Source organism: Panulirus ornatus, chromosome 11, assembly GCF_036320965.1.
Source record: "Panulirus ornatus isolate Po-2019 chromosome 11, ASM3632096v1, whole genome shotgun sequence".
Lineage (NCBI taxonomy): Eukaryota > Metazoa > Arthropoda > Malacostraca > Decapoda > Palinuridae > Panulirus > Panulirus ornatus.
The window spans coordinates 72214137-72238647 of record NC_092234.1 but is presented as its reverse complement, the minus strand read 5'-3'; the positions used below and the strand labels follow the sequence as shown (position 1 = coordinate 72238647).

At 41.4% G+C, this 24511-nt stretch overlaps 1 protein-coding gene across 17 annotated transcripts in view; it reads left to right on the top strand.

Moving 5' to 3' along the window:
* LOC139751634 (band 7 protein AGAP004871-like) overlaps positions 1 to 24511 on the top strand; it is a 948509-nt gene that overhangs the window by 803865 nt on the left and 120133 nt on the right. For 16 of the 17 annotated variants that reach the window (XR_011713398.1, XR_011713399.1, XM_071667261.1 and 13 more), the window contains exon 4: positions 22434 to 22589. Coding sequence is in view for 15 of the 17 variants with exons in the window: in XM_071667261.1 (XP_071523362.1) it covers positions 22434 to 22589 (156 nt within the window). In the remaining 2 variants the exon portion in view is untranslated. Of the gene's footprint in view, positions 1 to 22433; positions 22590 to 23340; positions 23439 to 24511 lie in introns of all 17 variants that reach the window. The other variant, XM_071667263.1, reaches the window with a different exon arrangement.

The window sequence follows — 24511 nt, the reverse complement described above, 5'->3', positions numbered from 1 at the left end:
TACCTACTGTTTGCCAGTTGAAATTTAACCCAGTTAGTAATGCTGTACACTTCAGCAGATATATAATGAACAACTAAATCTTTGATTACAGTTGAACAATAGCTTATACCGTGGTTGAGTTGAGTTTACAACAGAGTATACCGCGGGTGGATGTAATCTACAATATACCATAGCGTTACCATGGTTGTATCAGCATATACCATAGATGGACGTAGTTTACAATATATCATAGCGTACATCGTGTCTGGATTTAAATTACAATTGTTGTATACCATGTTTCTATTCGGTTTACATTAACGAATAAACTGAATGGATGTAGTTTACAATATACCGCGGCGTATACGATGATTGTATATAGTTTGTAATTGCGAATACCGTGGTTAGATCTAATATACAACAGCGTATACCGTGGATGGATGTAAAATACAATATATTGCGGATTATACCATGACCGGATTTAGTTTACTTCCTGTTCTATTGCTCTTCGTGTCATCGATGTTATCACAGTGTGGCCACTTGTTAAGAGTTCCTTGACCTCCTCCATGTTCCACGGCCACACAGATGAGACCACTAAAAATAATTTTTCATGATTTTATTTCTTGAAATTTGCAGTGAACTTTCGAGGGAAATAACACAGGTCTTGCGTGTGTCTGTCTGTCTGTCTGTCTGTAGGTTTGTGTGAGTGCGTGTGTTTGTGTGAGTGTGTGCTTCTGTCATCATCCATTATCACCGTACGAGGATGGAGCTCTATACTCGACCAAGTCTTGAACTTTCTCCGTTATCATACAGCATTTTAACCTCTTGTTTGCTTTCAGAATTCAGTTTCATCGCTCAGTTTGTTCCTTTCATTCATCTCTTTAGTACCAGAAAAAGACGGCATTACTTCTTTTCTTGCAAGTGTTTGCTTATTTCTTCATGTTGTGGACCCTGGTTGTTCGATCTTTGCATCTTTCGAATCTGTGTTCACTGTTCACATCATCAAGCTGGCTTTGAAAGTTAAGATCATGTCGCCCCTTACTCTTCTCTGTTGCATCGTAAACAGATACATGGCCTTAAACCTCACACTACAACTCAACTCTCTTAATTCTGGTGCCATCTCTAATACCTCTTGGACCTTCCCAAACTTAAGAAGCATTTTCTAGGTCAGAGTTTATCCGCCGTATGAAAAGTTTGCTGAACATTCTTTTATCTGTGTTTGATATTTACAAGCAGTATGTCTCCTCAACAGTTCTTCTGAGGTGGAACTGTATGGACAGGTTAGTTACAATGTCGGCTCCCAAGTTCCTCTTACACACATTCCTGCAGCGCATTTTCCTACTTTAATGGTATTAACTTATCGATGTCTATCTTTCAATATCCCATCCTCATTTTTTTTGCATTCAGTCGGACTGCCTTTCATCGATCTTTGGGATTTGTTTAGGTCCCTTTGCAAGTTGATGCAATCTGCCTCACTCTTTACTTCCCCTGGTACGATGACATCATCCGCATACATGATCTGGTGTGAGTCCAGTCCTTCTGGCAAGTCAATCACATACAAGAGCAAGTGAGTGTGCCAGGAGCGAGCGCTGCGACACGCTACCACATAATAGTAGCCTCAACCGGTTTCAAGAAGGCTTCTGAGGCATGCGTCCTTTGTTCCCTTCCACAAAGGTAAATATTCGAGGCATCAGAGGAGTCTTCCCCGTATTCCTGCCATAGATCTAGCTTCATTACCAACCTCCTTTATGGGATTGTCAGATTGTTTCTGGCAATTCAGATACAGCCCGCGCTGCCTTCGCTTTTATCCGAAACAGAGTTGACAAAGTCTCAGACTTGTTACACTATGATTTCCTTATTCTAAGTCCATGTTTCCGCTCGCTTAAGTTGTAACTTCCTGTCTTCTCTGATTACCTTTTCCGGATTTCACAGACCATATTCGTCAGAGAGATTGGTCTATAGTTCGGTGAAAATTCTCGGTCACCCTTCCTAAAGAGAAGAATAACATTTGCCCTCCTCCACCCTTGTGGCCTTTTTTTTTCTCCAGCCGCATAATGAACACCATCTCAAGTGGCTTGTCAAGCGTATCTGCACACTATTAGGCCACACATGGAGAAACTTCATTGGGAACATGTGCTTTATATGGGTCAGGGCCAGTAGCGGTCTGTTTGTCTTTTCCAGAAATAACATTGCTTTCCAAAACGTCCTACCCAAGCCATCTCAATGGTGTTGGGGCTTTAGTGTCTCCCACTGCCAAAGTGCTTTTTAATTTGTCGTTCAGCTCCTCGTAAATCTTCACATTATCCTGTACATTATCAAAAGATCCATAACTGGTAATTCATCATTACTGAAGTTATAAAAAAAGGTTTAGATTATATCCTGCTTTACCGACCGTATACATACCAAAGTATCTCGCTTCCTACTTTCATATACCGTTGTATTCCTTCTTTACTCCCTCATACTTTTCAAATGCTGGTTGACTGTAGTGCCGCCTTAACTCCCCCACAATACATCCTTAAGCTCCTATGCATTTTGACATCCTCCACTGAAACAAACCTTTCCTATGTTTAACCTTTCTTCTGTATTAGCAGCTAATGGTGTCTACATTCTTAATCTTTCATTATCAGGTTCACAGAACCTTTCATGACACTGATCTCTCTCACGTCCACAAAATTCTATCTCCCAAAAATTCTTTATATCTTTGTAGTTTCCACGATTATATCTCCCCTCTGAGTCTGGTCTTATCTGTTCTTTTTATGTCTTCAATAACCACTTGATCAAAGCCATTCATCATGTTCACTTTCTCCAGTTGGTGTAAAATGCCTGACAGTGTCAGTTTCCATCCTACTATGCCTGACAGTGTCAGTTTCCATCCTACTATGGGTAACATTAACATGTGGTGCCATTGTTCTCAGTGTCTTGCTGGTCCAGAAAAACATCCTGAATGCGTTCTGACAACTTGGTTCTCCATGACCCTCCGTCCGTCTCCTCGAAGGCTAGATTCTCCTTGTCTGTCTCTACTCTCCTTGTCTGTCTCTTTAAGACTAAAATTGCCCATTATTAAAACCTCATCTCTAAGGAGTGCTTGTTTCAGTATTTCATCCAGGTTGATTATCTATCGTTTTCCTCTGTATATTTGTTCTTATTCATTAAGATTCCTTTAGGGATTTCAAATCAACACCCTACTAATGCAGTTTTTTTCCCTTAATTTCTTTTCCATTACATATTCTTTGAATGAGCCATCTACCAACAGCTGAAACGAACGGTTGTTCCATATATAAAAAAAAAAGTTAACCCCTCTCCTCCTATGCCTAATTTTTCCTACCTTTCTGCCATACATCTATCACGACAGAATATATTGAATCTTATATCTTCGGTTCGTTTTGTCTCCACTACTCCAACAATATCAAGTTTGTTTTCCCTAATTCGATCATTGAACCTCAGCTTTTTCCACTTCGTACTAGTCCATCAGCATTTGCATACATTATTTTTTGACCGTTGTGTGTGTGTGTGTGTGTGTGTGTGTGTGTGTGTGTGTGTGTGTGTGTGTGTGTGTGTGTGTGTGTGTGTGCATGTGAATACAGATCGATTTCTACCTAAAGCCCTGAATTTCTCCCCAACCAGTCCCCTCCAAAAGAAGATAACACACCGAGTGTTTGCGTAGCCAGATTCGCACTCGGCTCTTCATTCATCAGTCAGAAACGTTGTATTACTTCTGCTTTCCCTTCGGTTCTATCATCGCCCCTACCCTCAACCCTTCGAGCGCCACGGTCACGTCAGAGACTTGACTTCAGAACCCAAGAGTCGAACAGTCGTGTTCATAGGTCATACCCACGTACTAAATGGCTGTGCCTTTGTGTTCAAAGATCACAGTGTCGTGCTCATGGGGTTTAGTCAAAGAGGAGGGGAAACCTCGTCTCCATGACCAGCACCTTTAAAGAAAAAAGAAAAAAAATGCTAAAAAGTTTGGGAGCTTTGCGTGATGGGTGGTGCTCCCCGCACATGGGGCAGAGGACACGGCTGACGGCTTCATTCAACTGAGGCGGGAACTTCAGCAGGTGTCGCCTTCAGTTTGCTTGTTGAACCGATTTTACTGAACCCATTTAATCTGTCCTTACGTCCACATGTCTTCTATTTCCAATCTCTCTCTCTCTCTCTCTCTCTCTCTCTCTCTCTCTCTCTCTCTCTCTCTCTCTCTCTCTCTCTCTCTCTCTCTCTCTCTCTCTCTCTCTCTCTCTCTCTCTCTCTCTCTCTCTCTCTCTTCTACGACAAGCAAGGAATACTTGGGAAGTATTCTTTTCCCCTATCCCCAAAGATATATATATATATATATATATATATATATATATATATATATATATATATATATATATATATATATATATATATATATATATATATATATATATATATATAGAGGAAACAGAAGAAAGAATGGCCCAACCCACCCACATACACATGTATATACATACACGTCCACACACGCACATATACATACCTATACATCTCAACGTATACATAAATATACACACACAGACATATACATATATACATATGTACATAATTCATACTGTCTGCCCTTATTCCTTCCCGTCGCCACCCCGCCACACATGAAATGACAACCTCCTCCCCCCGTATGTACGCGAGGTAGCGCTAGGAAAAGACAACAAAGGCCACATTCGTTCACACTCAGTCTCTAGCTGTCATGTATAATGCACCGAAACCACAGCTCCCTTTCCACATCCAGGTCCCAAAAAACTTTCCATGGTTTACCCTACACGCTTCACATGCCTGGCTCAATCCATTGACATCACGTCGACCCCGGTATACCACATCGTTCCAATTCATTCTATACCTTCCACGCCTTTCACCCTCCTGAATGTTCAGGCTCAGATCACTCAAAATCTTTTTCACTCCATCTTTCCACCTCCAATTTCGTCTCCCACTTTTCCTCGTTCCCTCTACCTCTGGCACATATATCCTCTTTGTCAATCATTCCTCACTCATTCTCTCCATGTGAGCAAACCATTTCAAAACACCCTCTTCTTCTCTCTCAAACACATTCTTTTTATTACCACACATCTCTCTTACCCGTTCGTTACTTAATCAAACAACTCACATCACATATTGTCCTCAAAAATCTCATTTCCAGCACATTCACCCTCCTCCGCACAACTCTATCTATAACCCACACCTCGCAACCATCTATCATTGTTGGAACCACTATTCTTTCAAACATACCCATTATTGCTTTCCAAGATAGCGTTTTCGACTTCCACACATTTTTTAACGCTCCCAGAACTTTCGTCCCCTCCCCCACCCTGTGATTCACTTCCGCTTCCATGGTTCCATCCGCTGCCAAATCCACTCCCAGATATCTAAAACACTTCACTTCCTCCAGTTTTTCTCCATTCAAACTTATCTCCCAATTGACTTGTCCCTCAACCCTACTGTACCTAATAAACTTGTTCTTATTCACATTTACTCTCAGCTTTCTTCTTTCACACACTTTACCAAATTCAGTCACCAGCTTCTACAGTTTCTCACCCGAATAAGCCACCAGCGCTGTATCATCAGCGAACAACAACTGACTAACTTCCAAAGTTCTCTCATCCATAACAGACTGCATACTTGCCCCCCTTTCCAAAACTCTTGCATTCACCTCCCTAGCAACCCCATCCAAAAACAAATTAATAAACCATGGAGACATTACGCACCCCTGCCGCAAACCAACATTCACTGAGAACCAATCACTTACCTCTCTTCCTACACACACACATGCCTTACATCCTTGATAAAAACTTTTCACTGCTTCTAACAACTTGCCTCCCACACCATATATTCTTAATACCTTCCACAGAGCATCTCTATCAACTCTATCTTATGCCTTCACCAGATCCATAAATGATGCATACAAAACCACTTGTTTCTCTAGGTATTTCTCACATACATTCTTCAAAGCAAACACCTGATCCACACATCTTCTGCCACTTCTGAAACCACACTTCTCTTCCCCAATCTGATACTCTGCACATGCCTTCACTCTCTTAATCAATACCCTCCCATATAATTTCCCAGGAATACTCAACAAACTTATACATATGTAATTTGAGCACTCACTTTTACCCCTTTGCATTTGTACAATGGCACTATGCAAGCATTTCGCCAATCCATATATATATATATATATATATATATATATATATATATATATATATATATATATATATATATATATATATATATATTTTTTTTTGCTTTGTCGCTGTCTCCCGCGTTTGCGAAGTAGCGCAAGGAAACAGACGAAAGAAATGGCCCAACCCACCCCCATACACATGTATATACATACGTCCACACACGCAAATATACATAACTACACAGCTTTCCATGGTTTACCTCAGACGCTTCACATGCCCCGATTCAATCCACTGACAGCACGTCAACCCCGGTATACCACATCGCTCCAATACACTCTATTCCTTGCCCTCCTTTCACCCTCCTGTATGTTCAGGCCCCGATCACACAAAATCTTTTTCACTCCATCTTTCCACCTCCAATTTGGTCTCCCTCTTCTCCTCGTTACCTCCACCTCCGACACATATATCCTCTTGGTCAATCTTTCCTCACTCATTCTCTCCATGTGCCCAAACCATTTCAAAACACCCTCTTCTGCTCTCTCAACCACGCTCTTTTTATTTCCACACATCTCTCTTACCCTTACGTTACTTACTCGATCAAACCACCTCACACCATACATTGTCCTCAAACATCTCATTTCCAGCACATCCATCCTCCTGCGCACAACTCTATCCATATATATATATATATATATATATATATATATATATATATATATATATATATATATATATATATATATATATATATATATATATATATATATATTGATTGATTGAGAGGGTGAAGGCATGTACAGAGCATCAGATACGGGAAGAGCAGTGACTGTATTATTGAGTGGTTGGTAAGGTTATTTAATGTATGTATGATTCATGGTGAGGTGCCTGAGGATTGGCGGAATGCGTGCATAGTGCCATTGTACAAAGGCAAAGGGGATAAGAGTGAGTGCTCAAATTACAGAGGTATAATTTTGTTGAGTATTCCTGGTAAATTATATGGGAGGGTATTGATTGAGAGGGTGAAGGCATGTACAGAGCATCAGATTGGGGAAGAGCAGTGTGGTTTCAGAAGTGGTAGAGGATGTGTGGATCAGGTGTTTGCTTTGAAGAATGTATGTGAGAAATACTTAGAAAAGCAAATGGATTTGTATGTAGCATTTATGGATCTGGAGAAGGCATATGATAGAGTTGATAGAGATGCTCTGTGGAAGGTATTAAGAATACATGGTGTGGGAGGCAAGTTGTTAGAAGCAGTGAAAAGTTTTTATCGAGGATGTAAGTCATGTGTACGTGTAGGAAGAGAGGAAAGTGATTGGTTCTCAGTGAATGTAGGATTGCGGCAGGGGTGTGTGATATGTCCATGGTTGTTTAATTTGTTTATGGATGGGGTTGTTAGGGAGGTGAATGCAAGAGTTTTGGAAAGAGGGGCAAGTATGAAGTCTGTTGGAGATGAGAGAGCTTGGGAAGTAAGTTAGTTGTTGTTCGCTGATGATACAGCGCTGGTGGATGATTCATGTGAGAAACTGCAGAAGCTGGTGACTGAGTTTGGTAAAGTGTGTGAAAGAAGAAAGTTAAGAGTAAATGTGAATAAGAGCAAGGTTATTAGGTACAGTAGGGTTGAGGGTCAAGTCAATTGGGAGGTAAGTTTGAATGGAGAAAAACTGGAGGAAGTAAAGTGTTTTAGATATCTGGGAGTGGTTCTGGCAGCGGATGGAACCATGGAAGCGGAAGTGGATCATAGGGTGGGGGAGGGGGCGAAAATCCTGGGAGCCTTGAAGAATGTGTGGAAGTCGAGAACATTATCTCGGAAAGCAAAAATGGGTATGTTTGAAGGAATAGTGGTTCCAACAATGTTTGAATGGTTGCGAGGCGTGGGCTATGGATAGAGTTGTGCGCAGGAGGATGGATGTGCTGGAAATGAGATGTTTGAGGACAATGTGTGGTGTGAGGTGGTTTGATCGAGTTTGTAACGTAAGGGTAAGAGAGATGTGTGGAAATAAAAAGAGCGTGGTTGAGAGAGCAGAAGAGGGTGTTTTGAAATGGTTTGGGCACATGGAGAGAATGAGTGAGGAAAGATTGACCAAGAGGATATATGTGTCGGAGGTGGAGGGAACGAGGAGAAGTGGGAGACCAAATTGGAGGTGGAAAGATGGAGTGAAAAAGATTTTGTGTGATCGGGGCCTGAACATGCAGGAGGGTGAAAGGCGTGCAAGGAATAGAGTGAATTGGATCGATGTGGTATACCGGGGTTGACGTGCTGTCAGTGGATTGAATCAGGGCATGTGAAGCGTCTGGGGTAAACCATGGAAAGCTGTGTAGGTATGTATATTTGCGTGTGTGGACGTGTATGTATATACATGTGTATGGGGTGGGTTGGGCCATTTCTTTCGTCTGTTTCCTTGCGCTACCTCGCAAACGCGGGAGACAGCGACAAAGCAAAAAAGAGAAATATATATATATATATATATATATATATATATATATATATATATATATATATATATATATATATATATATATATATATATATATATATATATGTATATAATATATATTCTTATGAGTCCACGGGGAAAATGAAACACGAAAAGTTCCCAAGTGCCCAAGTTTCATTTTCCCCGTGGACTCATAGGAATATCTTGATCACGCGCAAAATTGTGATCCTTTCCAATATATACATATATATATATATATATATATATATATATATATATATATATATATATATATATATATATATATATATACATATATATATATATATAGAGAGAGAGAGAGAGAGAGAGAGAGAGAGAGAGAGAGAGAGAGAGAGAGAGAGAGAGAGAGAGAGAGAGAGAGAGAGAGAGAGAGAGATAAATAGATATCTGTGAGTGGATCTGGCAGCGGATGGAACCATGGAAGCGGAAGTGAATCGTAGGGTGGGGGAGGGGGTGAAAATCCTGGAAGCCTTGAAGAATGTGTGAAAGTCGAGAACATTATCTCGGAAAGCAAAAATGGCTTTGTTTGAAGGAACAGTGGTTCCAACAATGTTGTATGGTTGCGAGGCGTGGCCTATGGATAGAGCTGTGCGCAGGAGGATGGATGTGCTGGAAATGAGATGTTTGAGGACAATATGTGGTGTGAGGTGGTTTGATCGAGTAAGTAATGTAAGGGTAAGAGAGATGTGTGGAAATAAAATGAGTGTGGTTGAGAGAGCAGAAGAGGGTGTTTTGAAATGGTTTGGGCACATGGAGAGAATGAGTGAGGAAAGATTGACCAAGAGGATATATATGTTGGATGTGGAGGGAACGAGGAGAAGTGGGAGACCAAATTAGAGGTGGAAAGATGGAGTGAAAAAGATTTTGAGTGATCGGGGCCTGAGCATGCAGGAGGGTGAAAGGCGGGCAAGGAATAGAGTGAATTGATCGATGTGGTATACCGGGGTCGACGTGCTGTCAATGGATTGAATCAGGGCATGTGAAGCGTTTGGGGTAAACCATGGAAAGTTGTGTGGGGCCTGGATGTGGAAAGGGAGCTGTGGTTTCGGGTATTATTATATGACAGCTAGATACCGCGTGTGAACGAATGGGGCCTTTGTTGTCTTTTCCTAGCGCTACCTCGCACACATGAGGGGGGAGGGGGATGTTGTTCCATGTGTGGCGATGTGGCGATGGGAATAAATAAAGGCAGACAGTATGAATTATGTACATGTGTAATATGTATATGTCTGTGTGTGTATATATATGTGTACATTGAGATGTATAGGTATGTGTTATTGCGTGTGTGGACGTGTATGTATATACGTGTGTATGGGGGCGGATTGAGCCCCTTTCTTGCGTCTGTTTCCTTGCGCTACCTCGCAAACGCGGGAGACAGCGACAAAGCAAAATAAATAGATAAATATAATATATATATATATATATATATATATATATATATATATATATATATATATATATATATATATGTATGTGTATATATATATATATATACTTATATATACACAAGCTACTGGACACCGGCTTCACAAGGTTACACTACGACCCTTGTGGTCGATTAAACAAAACCTGTATTTTCGAGAAATCCTTTTAATTCGAACTTCGTTGTGTAAGAATTTTCGTGCAGCAGTCCTGGTTCATATGAGACTTGCTTTTCCAAGACTTAGGTTACTGGACACCTGGGAACAGGACAAGATTGTACCAAGAGCAGAACGATGTATTCATATTATAAGGAAAGACGATTAAGATCTTACCCAAGCAGAGTGTCATAATCTTATTCACGTTTTATGGTGTCTTCTTCATAAAAACATGCCATGATATTAATTGATTTACTGATATTGCAAAACATTGTCATTTTTAAGCCAATAAAGAGTAAATATGGCTCTCCAATAAATTACAGATTACAATTTAGCCTTAAAAAAGGACTCAGCTCTACTTACCTCTAGGTAAAGAACGTGTTCAGTATGTTTCCCAGAACCCACATATATGCCAAGCTTTCAAACGGAATGCTGAGAAGACAGTGAGGTTTTCTCGCAAACATAGAAATCGATAACAAATTGCTGTATGTACTGAAAAATCCGCTGATAAAGTAGTCTGTATACAGTATGGTCCGGTGGAGGAATGTTTCTGTGATGCACTGTAAATGATTCAGGTGTACTTGAAGTAATGGGGGTGACCACAACGGGGTCGAAGGAAGACATGTGGTGTGGAGAGATGTTTTGTAATGAATGAACAAGTCTTGGACCGTAGGAGTGAGCCACATGTATAAAAAACGAGCAGTACCTGTAATGTCACATAATCTGATCTGTTGATTACAGTAAGTCATCGTCTCTGCTTTATATATATATATATATATATATATATATATATATATATATATATATATATATATTATCCCTGGGGATAGGGGAGAAAGAATACTTCCCACGTATTCCCTGCGTGTCGTAGAAGGCGACTAAAAGAGCAGGGAGCGGGGGGCCGGAAATCCTCCCCTCTCGTTTTTTTAAATTCTCCAAAAGAAGGAACAGAAAAGGGGGCCGGGTGAGTATATTCCCTCAAAGACCCAGTCCTCTGTTCTTAACGCTACCTCGCTAACGCGGGAAATGACGAATAGTTTGAAAGAAAAGAAAAGAAATATATATATATATATATATATATATATATATATATATATATATATATATATATATATATATATATATATATATATATATATATATATATATGTATATATATATATATTTTTTTTTTTTTTTATACTTTGTCGCTGTCTCCCGCGTTTGCGAGGTAGCGCAAGGAAACAGACGAAAGAAATGGCCCGACCCCCCCCCCCCCATACACATGTACATACACACGTCCACACACGCAAATATACATACCTACACAGCTTTCCATGGTTTACCCCAGACGCTTCACATGCCTTGATTCAATCCACTGACAGCACGTCAACCCCTGTATACCACATGACTCCAATTCACTCTATTCCTTGCCCTCCTTTCACCCTCCTGCATGTTCAGGCCCCGATCACACAAAATCTTTTTCACTCCATCTTCCCACCTCCAATTTGGTCTCCCTCTTCTCCTCGTTCCCTCCACCTCCGACACATATATCCTCTTGGTCAATCTCTCCTCACTCATTCTCTCCATGTGCCCAAACCATTTCAAAACACCCTCTTCTGCTCTCTCAACCACGCTCTTTTTATTTCCACACATCTCTCTTACCCTTACGTTACTTACTCGATCAAACCACCTCACACCACACATTGTCCTCAAACATCTCATTTCCAGCACATCCATCCTCCTGCGCACATCTCTATCCATAGCCCACGCCTCGCAACCATACAACATTGTTGGAACCACTATTCCCTCAAACTGCAGAAGCTGGTGACTGAGTTTGGTAAAGTGTGTGGAAGAAGAAAGTTGAGAGTAAATGTGAATAAGAGCAAGGTTATTAGGTACAGTAGGGGTGAGGGTCAAGTCAATTGGGAGGTGAGTTTGAATGGAGAAAAACTGGAGGAAGTGAAGTGTTTTAGATATCTGGGAGTGGATCTGTCAGCGGATGGAACCATGGAAGCGGAAGTGGATCATAGGGTGGGGGAGGGGGCGAAAATTTTGGGAGCCTTGAAAAATGTGTGGAAGTCGAGAACATTATCTCGGAAAGCAAAATATATATATATATATATATATATATATATATATATATATATATATATATATATATATATATATATATATATATATATATATATATATATATATGTATGTATATATATCTTATTTATTTATCTACTATACTTTGTCGCTGTCTCCTGCGTTAGCGAGGTAGCGCAAGGAAACAGACGAAAGAATGGCACAACCTACGCATATACACATGTAAATACATACACGTCCACACACGCACATATACATAGTTATACGTTTCAACGTATACATATGTATACATACACATATACATATGTACACATGTACATGATTCATACTTGCTGCCTTTATTCATTTCCGTCTCCACCCCGCCACACATGGAATGACAACCCCCTCTCCCCGCACGCGCGCGAGGTAGCGCTAGGAAAAGACAACAAAGGCCACAGTCGTTCACACTCAGTCTCTAGCTGTCATGTATGATGCACTGAAACCATAGCTCCGTTTCCACGTCCAGGCCCTACAAAACTCTCCATGCTTTACCCCAGACACTTCACATACCCAGCTTCAATCCATTGACAGCACGCCCACCCCGGTATACCACTTCGTTCCAATTCACTCTATTCCTTCCACGCCTTTCACCCTCCTGTATGTTCAGGCCCAGATTGCTCAAAATCTTTTTCACTCCATCCTTCCACCTCCAACTTGGTCTCCACTTCTCGTTTCCTCAACCTGTGAAACATATATCCTCTTTGTCAATCTTTCCTTACTCATTCTCTCCATGTGCCCAAACCATTTCAATACACCCTCTTCTGCTCTCTCAACCACACTCTTATTATAACACACACCTCTCTTACCCTTTCATTACTTACTCAATCAAACCATTTCAAACCACATATTGTCCTCAAACATCTCATTTCCAACACATCCACCCTACTCCGCACAATCCTATCTATAGCCCACGCCTTGCAACCATATAACATTGTTGGAACTACTACTCCTTCAAACATACCCATCTTTGCCTTCCGAGATAATGTTCTCGCCTTCCACACATTCTTCAACGCTCCCAGAACTTTCGCCCCCTCCTCCACCCTGTGACTCAATTCCGCTTTCATGGTTCCATCCGCTGCCAAATCCACTCCGAGATATCTAAAATACTTCACTTTCTCCAGTTTTTCTCCATTCAAACTTACCTCCCAATTGACTTGACCCTCAACCCTACTGTACCTAATAACCTTGATCTTATTCATATTTAGTTTCAGCTTTCTTCTTTCATACACTTTACCAAACTCAGTCACCAGCTTCTGCATTTTCTCACCCGAATCAGCCACTAGCGAGGTATCATCAGCGAACAACGACTGACTCACTTCCCGAGCCCTCTCATCCACAACAGACTGCATACTTGCCCCTTTCTCCAAAACTGTTGCATGCACCTCCCTCACAACCTCATCAATAAAGAGGAGAAAGAACACTTCCCACGCATTCCCCGCGTGTCGTAGAAGGTGACTAAAGTGGGACGGGAGCGTGGGATAGAAATCTTCCCCTCCTTGTATTTTAATTTTCTAAATGTGGAAACAGAAGAAAGAGTCACGTGGGGAGTGCTTACCCTCCTCAAAGGCTTAAATTGGGGTGTCTAAATGTGTGTGGATGTAACCAAGATGAGAAAAAAAGGGAGATAGGTAGTATGTTTGAGGAAAAGAACCTGGTTGTTTTGGCTCTGAATGAAACGAAGCTCAAGGGTAAAGGGGAAGAGTGGTTTGGGAATGTTTTTGTAGTAAAGTCAGGGGTTGATGAGAGGACAAGCGCAAAGGAAGGAGTAGCACTACTCCTGAAACAGAGTGGTGGGAGTATGTGATAGAGTGTAAGAAAGTAAACGCTAGATTGATGTGGGTAAAATTGAAAGTGGGTGGAGAGAGATGGGTGATCATTGGTGCCTATGCACCTGTGCATGAGAAGAAAGATCATGAGAGGCAAGTGTTTTGGGAGCAGCTGAGTGTGTGTTAGCAGTTTTGATGCACGAGACCGGGTTATAGTGATGGGTGATTTGAATGCAAATGTAAGTATGTTGCAGTTGAGGGAATAATTGGTGTACATGGAGTGTTCAGTGTTGTAAATGGAAATGGTGAAGAGCTTGTAGATTTGTGTGCTGAAAAAGACTGGTGATTGGGAATACTTGGTTTAAAAAGAGATATATACATAAATATACGTATGTAAGTAGGAGTGATGGCAGAAAACGTTATTGGATTACGTGTTAATTGATAGGCGTGTTAAAGAGACTTTTGGATGTTAATGTGCTTTAGATGTGCAACTGTAGGGATGTCTGATCATAATCTTGTGGAGGCGAGGGTGAAGATTTATAGGGGTTTTTGAGAAAAGAAAAGAGAATGTTGGGGTGAAGAGAGTGGTGGGAGAAAGTGAGCATGGGAAGGAGACTTTTGTGAGGAAGTACCCGGAAAGACTGAGTGCAGAATGGAAAAAGGTGAGAACAAAGGACGTAAGGGGAATGGGGGAGGAATGGAATATATTTAGGGAAGCAGTGATGGCTTGCGCAAAAGGTGCTTGTGGCATGAGAAGCGTGGGAGGTGGGCAGATTAGAAAGGGTAGTGAGTAATGGGATGAAGAAGTAAGATTATTAGTGAAAGAGAAGAGAGAGGCATTTGGACGAGTTTTACAGGGAAATAGTGCAAATGACTGGGAGATGTATAAAAGAAAGAGGCAGGTGGTCAAGACAAAGGTGCAAGAGGTGAAAAAGAGAGCAAACAAGAGTTGGGGTGAGTGAATATCATTATACTATTGGGAAATAAAGAGATGTTTTGGAAGGAGGTAACTAAATCCGTAAGACAAGAGGACAAATGGGAACATCGGTGTTGATGTGAGAAGGATATGGAGTGAGCATTTTGAAGGTTTGTTGAATGTGTTTGATGATAGATTGTCAGATATAGGGTGTTTTGGTCGAGGTGGTGTGCGAAGTGAAAGGGTTAGGAAGAATGATTTGATAAACAAAGAAGAGGTAGTGAAAGCTTTGCGGAAGATGAAAACCGGCAAGGCGGTGGGTTTAGATGGTATTGCAGTGGAATTTATTAAAAAAGGGGGTGACTGTGTTGCTGAGTGGATGGTGAGGATATTCAATGTATGTATGGCTCATGGTGAAGTGCCTGAGGATTGGCGAAATGCATGCATAGTGCCATTGTACAAAGGCAAAGGGGATAAAGGTGAGTGTTCAGATTATAGAGCTATACGTTTGTTGAGCATTCCTGGGAAATTATATGGTAGTGTATTGCTTGAAAGGGGGGAAGGCATGCACAGAACATCAGATTGGAGAAGAGCAGTGTGGTTTCAGAAGTGATAGAGGATGTGTGGATCAGGTGTTTGCTTTGAAGAATGTATGTAAGAAATACTTATAAAAACAAATGGAGTTGTATGTTGCATTTATGGATCTGGAGAAGGCATATGATAGAGTTGATAGAGATGCTCTGTGGAAGGTATTAAGATTATATGCTGTGAGAGGCAAGTTGCTAGAATTAGTGAAAAGTTTTTATCGAGGATGTAAGACATGTGTACGAGTAGGAAGAGAGGAAAGTGATTGCTTCTCAGTGAATGTCGATTTGCGGCAGGGGTGCGTGATATCTCCATGGTTGTTTCATTTGGGTATGGATGGGGTTGTTAGGGAGGTGAATGCAAGAGTTTTGGAGAAAGGGGCAAGTATGCAGTTTGTTGTGGATGAGAGGGTTTGGGAAGTGAGTCACCTGTTTTTCGCTGATGATACAGCGCTGGTGGCTGATTCGGGTGAGAAACTGCAGAAGCTGGTGACTGAGTTTGGTAAAGTGTGTGAAAGAAGAAAACTGAGAGTAAATACAAATAAGGGTAAGGTTATTAGGTACAGTAGAGTTGAGGGACAAGTTAATTGGGAGGTAAGTTTGCATGGAGAAAAACTGGAGAAAGTGAAGTGTTTTAGATGTATGAAGTAGATTTGGCAGCGGATGGAACCATGGAAGCGGAAGTGAGTCACAGGGTGGGGGAGGGGGCGAGGGTTCTGGGAGCGTTGAAGAATGTATGGGCGAGATCATTATCTCGGAAAGCAAGAATGAATATGTTTGAAGGAATAGTGTTCCAGTAATGTTATATGGTTGCGAAGAGTGGGTTATAAATAGGGTTGTGCTGAATAGGGTGGATGTCTTGGAAATGAGATGAAATCAATATGTGGTGTGAGGTGGATTGATCGAGTAAGTAATGAAAGGGTAAGAGAAATGTGTGGTAAAAAAAGAGTGTGGTTGAAAGAGCAGAAGATGGTGTATTGAAATGGTTTGGTCACATGGAGAGAATGAGTGAGGAGAAATCGACAAAGAGGATATATGTGTCAAGAGTGGAAGGAACAAGGAGAAGGGGGAGACCAAATTGGAGGTGGAAGGATGGAGTGAAAAAGATTTTGAGTGATCGGGGCCTGAACATGCAGGAGGGTGAATGGCGTGCAAGGAATAGAGTGAATTGGAAAGATGTGGTATACCGGGGTCTACGTGGTGTCAGTGGATTGAACCAGGGCATATGAAGCGTCTGGGGTAAACCATGGAAAGTTTTGTAGAGCTTGGATGTGGAAAGGGAGCTGTGGTTTCGGTGCATTATACATGACAGCTAGAGACTGAGTGTGAACGAATGTGGCCATTGTTGTCTTTTCCTAGCCCTACCTCGCGCGCGTGCGGGGAGAAGGGGGTGTCATTTCATGCGTTTTAGGGTGGCGTCGGAAATGAATAAAGGCAGCAAGTATGAATTATGTACATGTGTATATATGTATATGTCTGTGTGTGTATATGTATATGTGTACATTGAGATGTATAGGTATGTATATTTGCGTGTGTGGACGTGTATGTATATTCATGTGTATGTGGATGGGTTGTGCCATTTTTTCGTCTATTTCCTTGCGCTACCTCGCTAACGCGGGAGACAGCGACAAAGTATAATAAAGATAGAAAATTATATATTTTATTTATTTATTCATTTTGCTTTGTCGCTGTCTCCCGCGTTTGCGAGGTAGCGCAAGGAAACAGACGAAAGAAATGGCCCAACCCACCCCCATACACAATGTATACACACACACGTCCACACACGCAAATATACATACCTATACATCTCAATGTACACATATATATACACACACAGACACATACATATATACCTATGCACACAATTCACACTGTCTGCCCCCATTCACTCCCATCGCCACCTCGCCACACATGGAATACCTTCCCCCTCCCCCTCATGTGTGCGAAGTAGCACTAGGAAAAGACAACAAAGGCCCCATTCGTTCACACTCAGTCTCCAGCTGCCACGCAATAATGCCCGAAACCACAGCTCACCCTCCACATCCAGGCCCCACACAACTTTCCATGGTTTACCCCAGACGCTTCACATGCCCTGATTCAATCCACTGACAGCACGTCAACCCCGGTATACCACATCGATCCAATTCACTCTATTCCTTGCCCCCCTTTCACCCTCCTGCATGTTCAGGCCCCGATCACACAAAATCTCTTTCACTCGATCCCTCCACCTCCAATTTGGTCTCCCACCTCTCCTCGTTCCCTCCACCTCCGACACATATATCCTCTTGGTCAATCTCTCCTCACTCATTCTCTCCACGTGCCCAAACCATTTCAAAACACCCTCTTCTGCTCTCTCAACCACGCTCTTTTTATTTCCACACATCTCTCTTACCCTTACATTACTTACTCGATCAAACCACCTCACACCACACATTGTCCTCAAACATCTCATTTCCAGCACATCCACCCTCCTGCGCACAACTCTATCCATAGCCCACGCCTCGCAACCATACAACATTGTTGGAACCACTATTCTTTCAAACATGCCCATTTTTGCTTTCCGAGATAATGTTCTCGACTTCCACACATTCTTCAAGGCTCCCAGGATTTTCGCCCCCTCCCCCACCCTATGATTCACTTCCGCTTCCATTGTTCCATCCGCTGCCAGATCCACTCCCAGATATCTAAAATACTTTACTTCCTCCAGTTTTTCTCCATTCAAACTTACCTCCCAATTGACTTGACCCTCAACCCTACTGTACCAAATAACCTTGCTCTTATTCACATTTACTCTTAACTTTCTTCTTTCACACACTTTACCAAATTCAGTCACCAGCTTCTGCAGTTTCTAACATGAATCAGCCTCCAGCGCTGTATCATCAGCGAACAACAACTGACTCACTTCCCAAGCTCTCTCATCCACAACAGACTGCATACTTGCCCCTCTTTCCAAAACTCTTGCATTCACCTTCCTAACAACCCCATCTATAAACAAATTTAACAACCATAGAGACACCACACACCCCTGCCGCAAACCTACATTCACTGAGAACCAATCACTTTCCTCTCTTCCTACACGTACACATGCCTTACATCCTCGATAAAAACTTTTCACTGCTTCTAACAACTTGCCTCCCACACCATATATTCTTAAAACCTTCCACAGAGCATCTCTATCAACTCTATCATATGTCTTCTCCAGATCCATAAATGCTACATACAAATCCATTTGTTTTTCTAAGTATTTCTCACATACATTCTTCAAAGCAAACACCTGATCCACACATCCTCTACCACTTCTGAAACCACACTGCTCTTCCCAAATCTGATGCTCTGTGCATGCCTTCAACCTCTCAATCAATACCCTCCCATATAATTTACCAGGAATACTCAACAAACTTATACCTCTGTAATTTGAGCACTCACCCTTATCCCCTTTGCCTTTGTACAATGGCACTATGCAAGCATTCCGCCAATCCTCAGGCACCTCACCATGAATCATACATACATTAACTAACCTTACCAGCCAGTCAACAATACAGTCACCCCCTTTTTTAATAAATTCCACTGCAATACCATCCAAACCTGCTGCCTTGCCGGCTTTCATCTTCCGCAAAGCTTTCACTACCTCTTCTCTATTTACCAAATCATTTTCCCTAACCCTCTCACTTTGCACACCACCTCGACCAAAACATCCTATATCTGCCACTCTATCATCAAACACATTCAACAAACCTTCAAAATACTCACTCCATCTCCTTCTCACATCACCACTACTTGTTATCACCTCCCCATTAGCCCCCTTCACTGAAGTTCCCATTTGCTCCCTTGTCTTACGCACTTTATTTACCTCCTTCCAAAACATCTTTTTATTCTCCCTGAAATTTAATGATACTCTCTCACCCCAACTCTCATTTGCCCTCTTTTTCACCTCTTGCACCTTTCTCTTGACCTCCTGTCTCTTTCTTTTATACCTCTCCCACTCATTTGCATTTTTTCCCTGCAAAAATCGTCCAAATGCTTCTCTCTTCTCTTTCACTAATAATCTTACTTCTTCATCCCACCACTCACTACCTTTTCTAATCAACCCACCTCCCACGCTTCTCTTGCCACAAGCATCTTTTGCGCAAGCCATCACTGCTTCCCTAAATACATCCCATTCCTCCCCCACTCCCCTTACCTCCTTTGTTCTCACCTGTTTCCATTCTGTACTCAGTCTCTCCTGGTACTTCCTCACACAAGTCTCCTTCCCAAGCTCACTTACTCTCACCACTCTCTTCACCCCAACATTCTCTCTTCTTTTCTGAAAACCCCCACAAATCTTCACCTTCGCCTCCACAAGATAATGATCAGACATCCCTCCAGTTGCACCTCTCAGCACATTAACATCCAAAAGTCTCTCTTTCGTGCGTCTATCAATTAACACGTAATCCAATAACGCTCTCTGGCCATCTCTCCTACTTACATACGTATACTTATGTATATCTCGCTTTTTAAACCAGGTATTCCCAATCACCAGTCTTTTTTCAGCACATAAATCTACAAACTCTTCACCATTTCCATTTACAACACTGAACACCCCATGTATACCAATTATTCCCTCAATTGCCACATTATTCACCTTTGCATTCAAATCACCCATCACTATAACCCGGTCTCGTGCATCAAAACCACTAACACACTCATTCAGCTGCTCCCAAAACACTTTCCTCTCATGATCTTTCTTCTCATGCCCAGGTGCATATGCACCAATAATCACCCATCTCTCTCCATCAACTTTCAGTTTTACCTATATCAAGCTAGAATTTACTTTCTTACACTCTATCACATACTCCCACAACTCCTGATTCAAGAGTAGTGCTACTCCTTCCCTTGCTCTTGTCCTCTCACTAACCCGTGACTTTACTCCCAAGACATTCCCAAATCACTCTTCCCCTTTACCCTTGAGCTTCGTTTCACTCAGAGCCAAAACATCCAGGTTCCTTTTCTCAAACATACTACCTATCTCTCCTTTTTTTCTCATCTTGGTTACATCCACACACATTTAGATACCCCAATCTGAGCCTTCGAGGAGGATGAGCATATATATATATATATATATATATATATATATATATATATATATATATATATATATATATATATATATATATATATATATATATATATATATATATATATATATATATATATATATACATATATATATATATATATATATATATATATATATATATATATATATATATATATATATATATATATATATATATATATATATATATATATATATATATATATATATATATATATATATATATATATATATATATATATATATATATATATATATATATATATATATATATATATATGTATATATATATATATATATATATATATATATATATATATATATATATATATATATATATATATATATATATATATATATATATATATATATATATTCTGAAAGCATAAAAGTTGGATCACATTTCGGCTGTAGCCACCAGGGCCCATGAGAGGAATATCATCATGCTGTACAAAGTTCCTTTCAGGTCCCCTTCCCTACTCCATTAGTCATTGTATTTTTATCCACAACGGTTTTATGCCATAAGCTGTAAGGGTAAAAAGTGTATGGAAGATGAGAGAGGGGCGGAATGGGGCGCTCTGTTGATTTTTTGCATTTTCTGAGATACCAGGAAAGTCCCGGTCCCCCTTTTGAACCCCTGGGCCCGGGTGCGATATGTCCCCTGCTCCCCCTTTCAGAGGCCCTGATGACCACTTCGAGCATGAAGTTCCCGTAATCTTTTTTGATATCATGACTGATTTACCTGTTGGTTAGGTAACAGAGGGGTGGTTTCTGTTGTGCAGCTTATCATTTGCCTCAGAGTAAACGTACTGTAAGTGTAATGGTCATCTGGCATTTAGAAAGATTTTATTCAAGGAACCATTCATGATAAGACCGACATATACGTCTTGATTCGATACAGGAGATGGATATCATAACTGACAGCATTCTGTATGTAGTCAGTATGTGAGCTACATTGGATTGTTTTACATACACGACTGTAACTATACATGAAAAGCAACGTACATCTTACAAAGTTTGCATGGAATATAGTGAGCTACTGACATCATTGGCACTAGTACTTTCATCTGAGCTCCTTTATCTCAGGAAGGTGGTAGATGGTAGGTAGCTACTGATCGCTGAGATATATCACTATTACTACCCTCATGGCTATCGAGGGGTCAGTGACGGCCGTGCAGTAAGCCAGCACTTCAGTGGATGTCAAGTTTCACTTCTTTGGCCCAGGTTGCTGTCTTTTCTTTCTGCCTCATCCACATGTGGACTTTTAGTCCACAAGCTTACAGACTGACTCACACATAACACTTGACAACATGTAATTACACGGTTCGATCTTCGTAACTCTATATTTTCTTGCGGTGAGCGACGGCCCTGCCATTTGACCAAATCCTGTCGTAAGTACTAGTACGTACTCTCTCTCTCTCTGTTGACCAGAGCATACAGAGAAACATGTATAGTCACTCCCGTGGTAAATGTTAATTAGTTATAATGGTAAACATTCTCATGTTTACCATTACAAGCTGAGCAAGAAAATACGTAATGGCTGTTATACTCTAACATATGCATGACTTTATAATCTATTCTTGTAATGTGTTTCTTATACCATTAGTTCGCATCAGCCATGTATGAATCTGTGGCTGACAGACATTACTTGAGTTCTAAGCACGCAAGGCTAGCTGCAGCACCGTACAGGGGAGCCTGGCTACCTGGCTGGGGCGACCACAACAGTCCCCACTCTAAGGGTAGCTAGGAGCCACGCTTGGACTGAGTCCCTCACCCACTCTCCTCTCCTGTAGGTGGTTCAAGAGTACGAGCGAGCGGTCATCTTCCGCCTCGGTCGTCTGCTGAAGGGGGGCGCCAAGGGCCCCGGCATCTTCTTCATCGTCCCCTGCATCGACTCTTACAGGAAGGTCGATCTCCGAACTGTGTCCTTCGATGTCCCTCCACAAGAGGTAGGCAATACGTTGTCAGCATGTCCAAGCTTCATTTTCTTTTCTCATGGGACATTATGTATTCATATGATAATGTCACATAACCATTTTTGATTATTGTCTTCCAGCTGTATATTGTGTTTCATGACCTTTTATTATTTCAGAAGATTTCACCCCTCGAATGATTTGAGGAAAAGGGAATTGTCAAGAAGTGAAGACTGCATATTAATGCTATCTAATTTTCAGTTTTAGGTTGTAGCTATAGCAATATATATCTAAGTATGTGCATTTCTGTTCTTTTGAAGAAAACCAAAAACATATCGCTGTTGCAGCATTTCTGCGAATCAGGCCTATAATTTGTTGTATCGATTCCTAGTGAGTATGACGGTCCTCACGATATCCTAAGTGATCCTTGGAGTTCCATGCGATCAGGACACTGTACCTGTCACCATGTCTCTAGTTCTCTAAGTAACGTTGTCCCATCATAGCTTCTAATCATCAGTAACTTTGAGCATGGACGGGTCAGGCATCCATTAGTATGGCCATAAGAGACTTGTATAACCTGACCCATCCCTGGTAAAAGTCACTGATCTAGAATCCATTAGATCAGACCAAAGAATTAGTTTATACCTTGTAGTAATGGTAGGATAACCAGTTCCTTCACTCCCGCCACTTTTACCTCTCGCTCTCTGGGATTTCCACCTTCTAGCTTCTTCCTCTTGCCTCAGCCCCCCCACTGACAGCCCCCAATATTGACTCTCCCCCCAAAAAGATCCTGTCCCTGGATTCGGTCTCAGTTACTGTAGACGCTGTCATCTACATGCGGGTCTGCAGCGCCATCAATGCTGAAACCAACGTTGACGACTACAGGTGCCATTGCCTGAGAGGAAAACTGTTACCCTTCCTTGCTGTTTAGTTGCTCTCAGTATTCGAGTGGCCTCGTTGCCTACACTGCAAGCCATCTGGGAGGCCCTCCAGGCTTTATGTTCATATTTCTCTTTTTATTTCTGATCATGCAAATGAGATGTTTATATTTATTCATTAGACACAATACATTGTACATCGCAAGCCGCAGTTGGAGGCCTGGCTTCATTATCCTCTTGTCCGAGGAAATGAAAACATGACTGAAAATTCGTGGTTCATGATTTCATGTATTTGTGTCTAGTTGATAAACTTAATGACACTTCACTGTCCTTCTTAGTATTCAAGTAGATTTTCTATACTCATGCAGTTATTCTTGCATATGGAAGTTACTTTACTGGACTGTAATTAGTCATGAAGTAAGTTAAGATTGTTGGAAATGGAACGATGCCTTTGTGATGGCTCGCATGCTAGCTACTACAGCTCATTCCTTCCCCTGGACGAGTCGAAGAAAGCAAGAAACTAGTCTACAGCATTAAAACACAATTTAGATGTATTTCAGGTACGACAGAAGACTCTTAAAACTTAGACCCAGATTCAGGAGCGGCACTTAAGGTACCACAGTGCTCCCGCGCCTCACCCTGAGGGAGGGAAAGACTCTGAAGTTAAATTAAGCGTCGTGTCCGAATCTCTGTCTTAGTCTGACTTCGACTCGGTCTTCACGGCTGCTTCTCTGACCATGCTGCCTGTGGTTTGTCTTGCCTTTGTGGCTGGCAGCCGTTCTAAGATCATCAATCTAACGTCTACAGTCTACACGATCACATCTCTGTCACATGAAGTGGGGTGGACTGACCAGTCGTTGAGACCTCCATCAGGAGATACAATAACAACCCCGGGCCAGTCCGACACGAAGGAGTACTGTCTCACGCTACTATACGCTAGTCTTGTTTACATTTTCAGCCATAGTCACAACACTCTAATAATCGAGACCACTCACCAAGGTAAGATATTTGGGAGTGTTAAGTGTGCCAGTAAGGAATGATGAAGCAGTTTGCTCGCAGATCGGCCAGGAGCCGGTGACT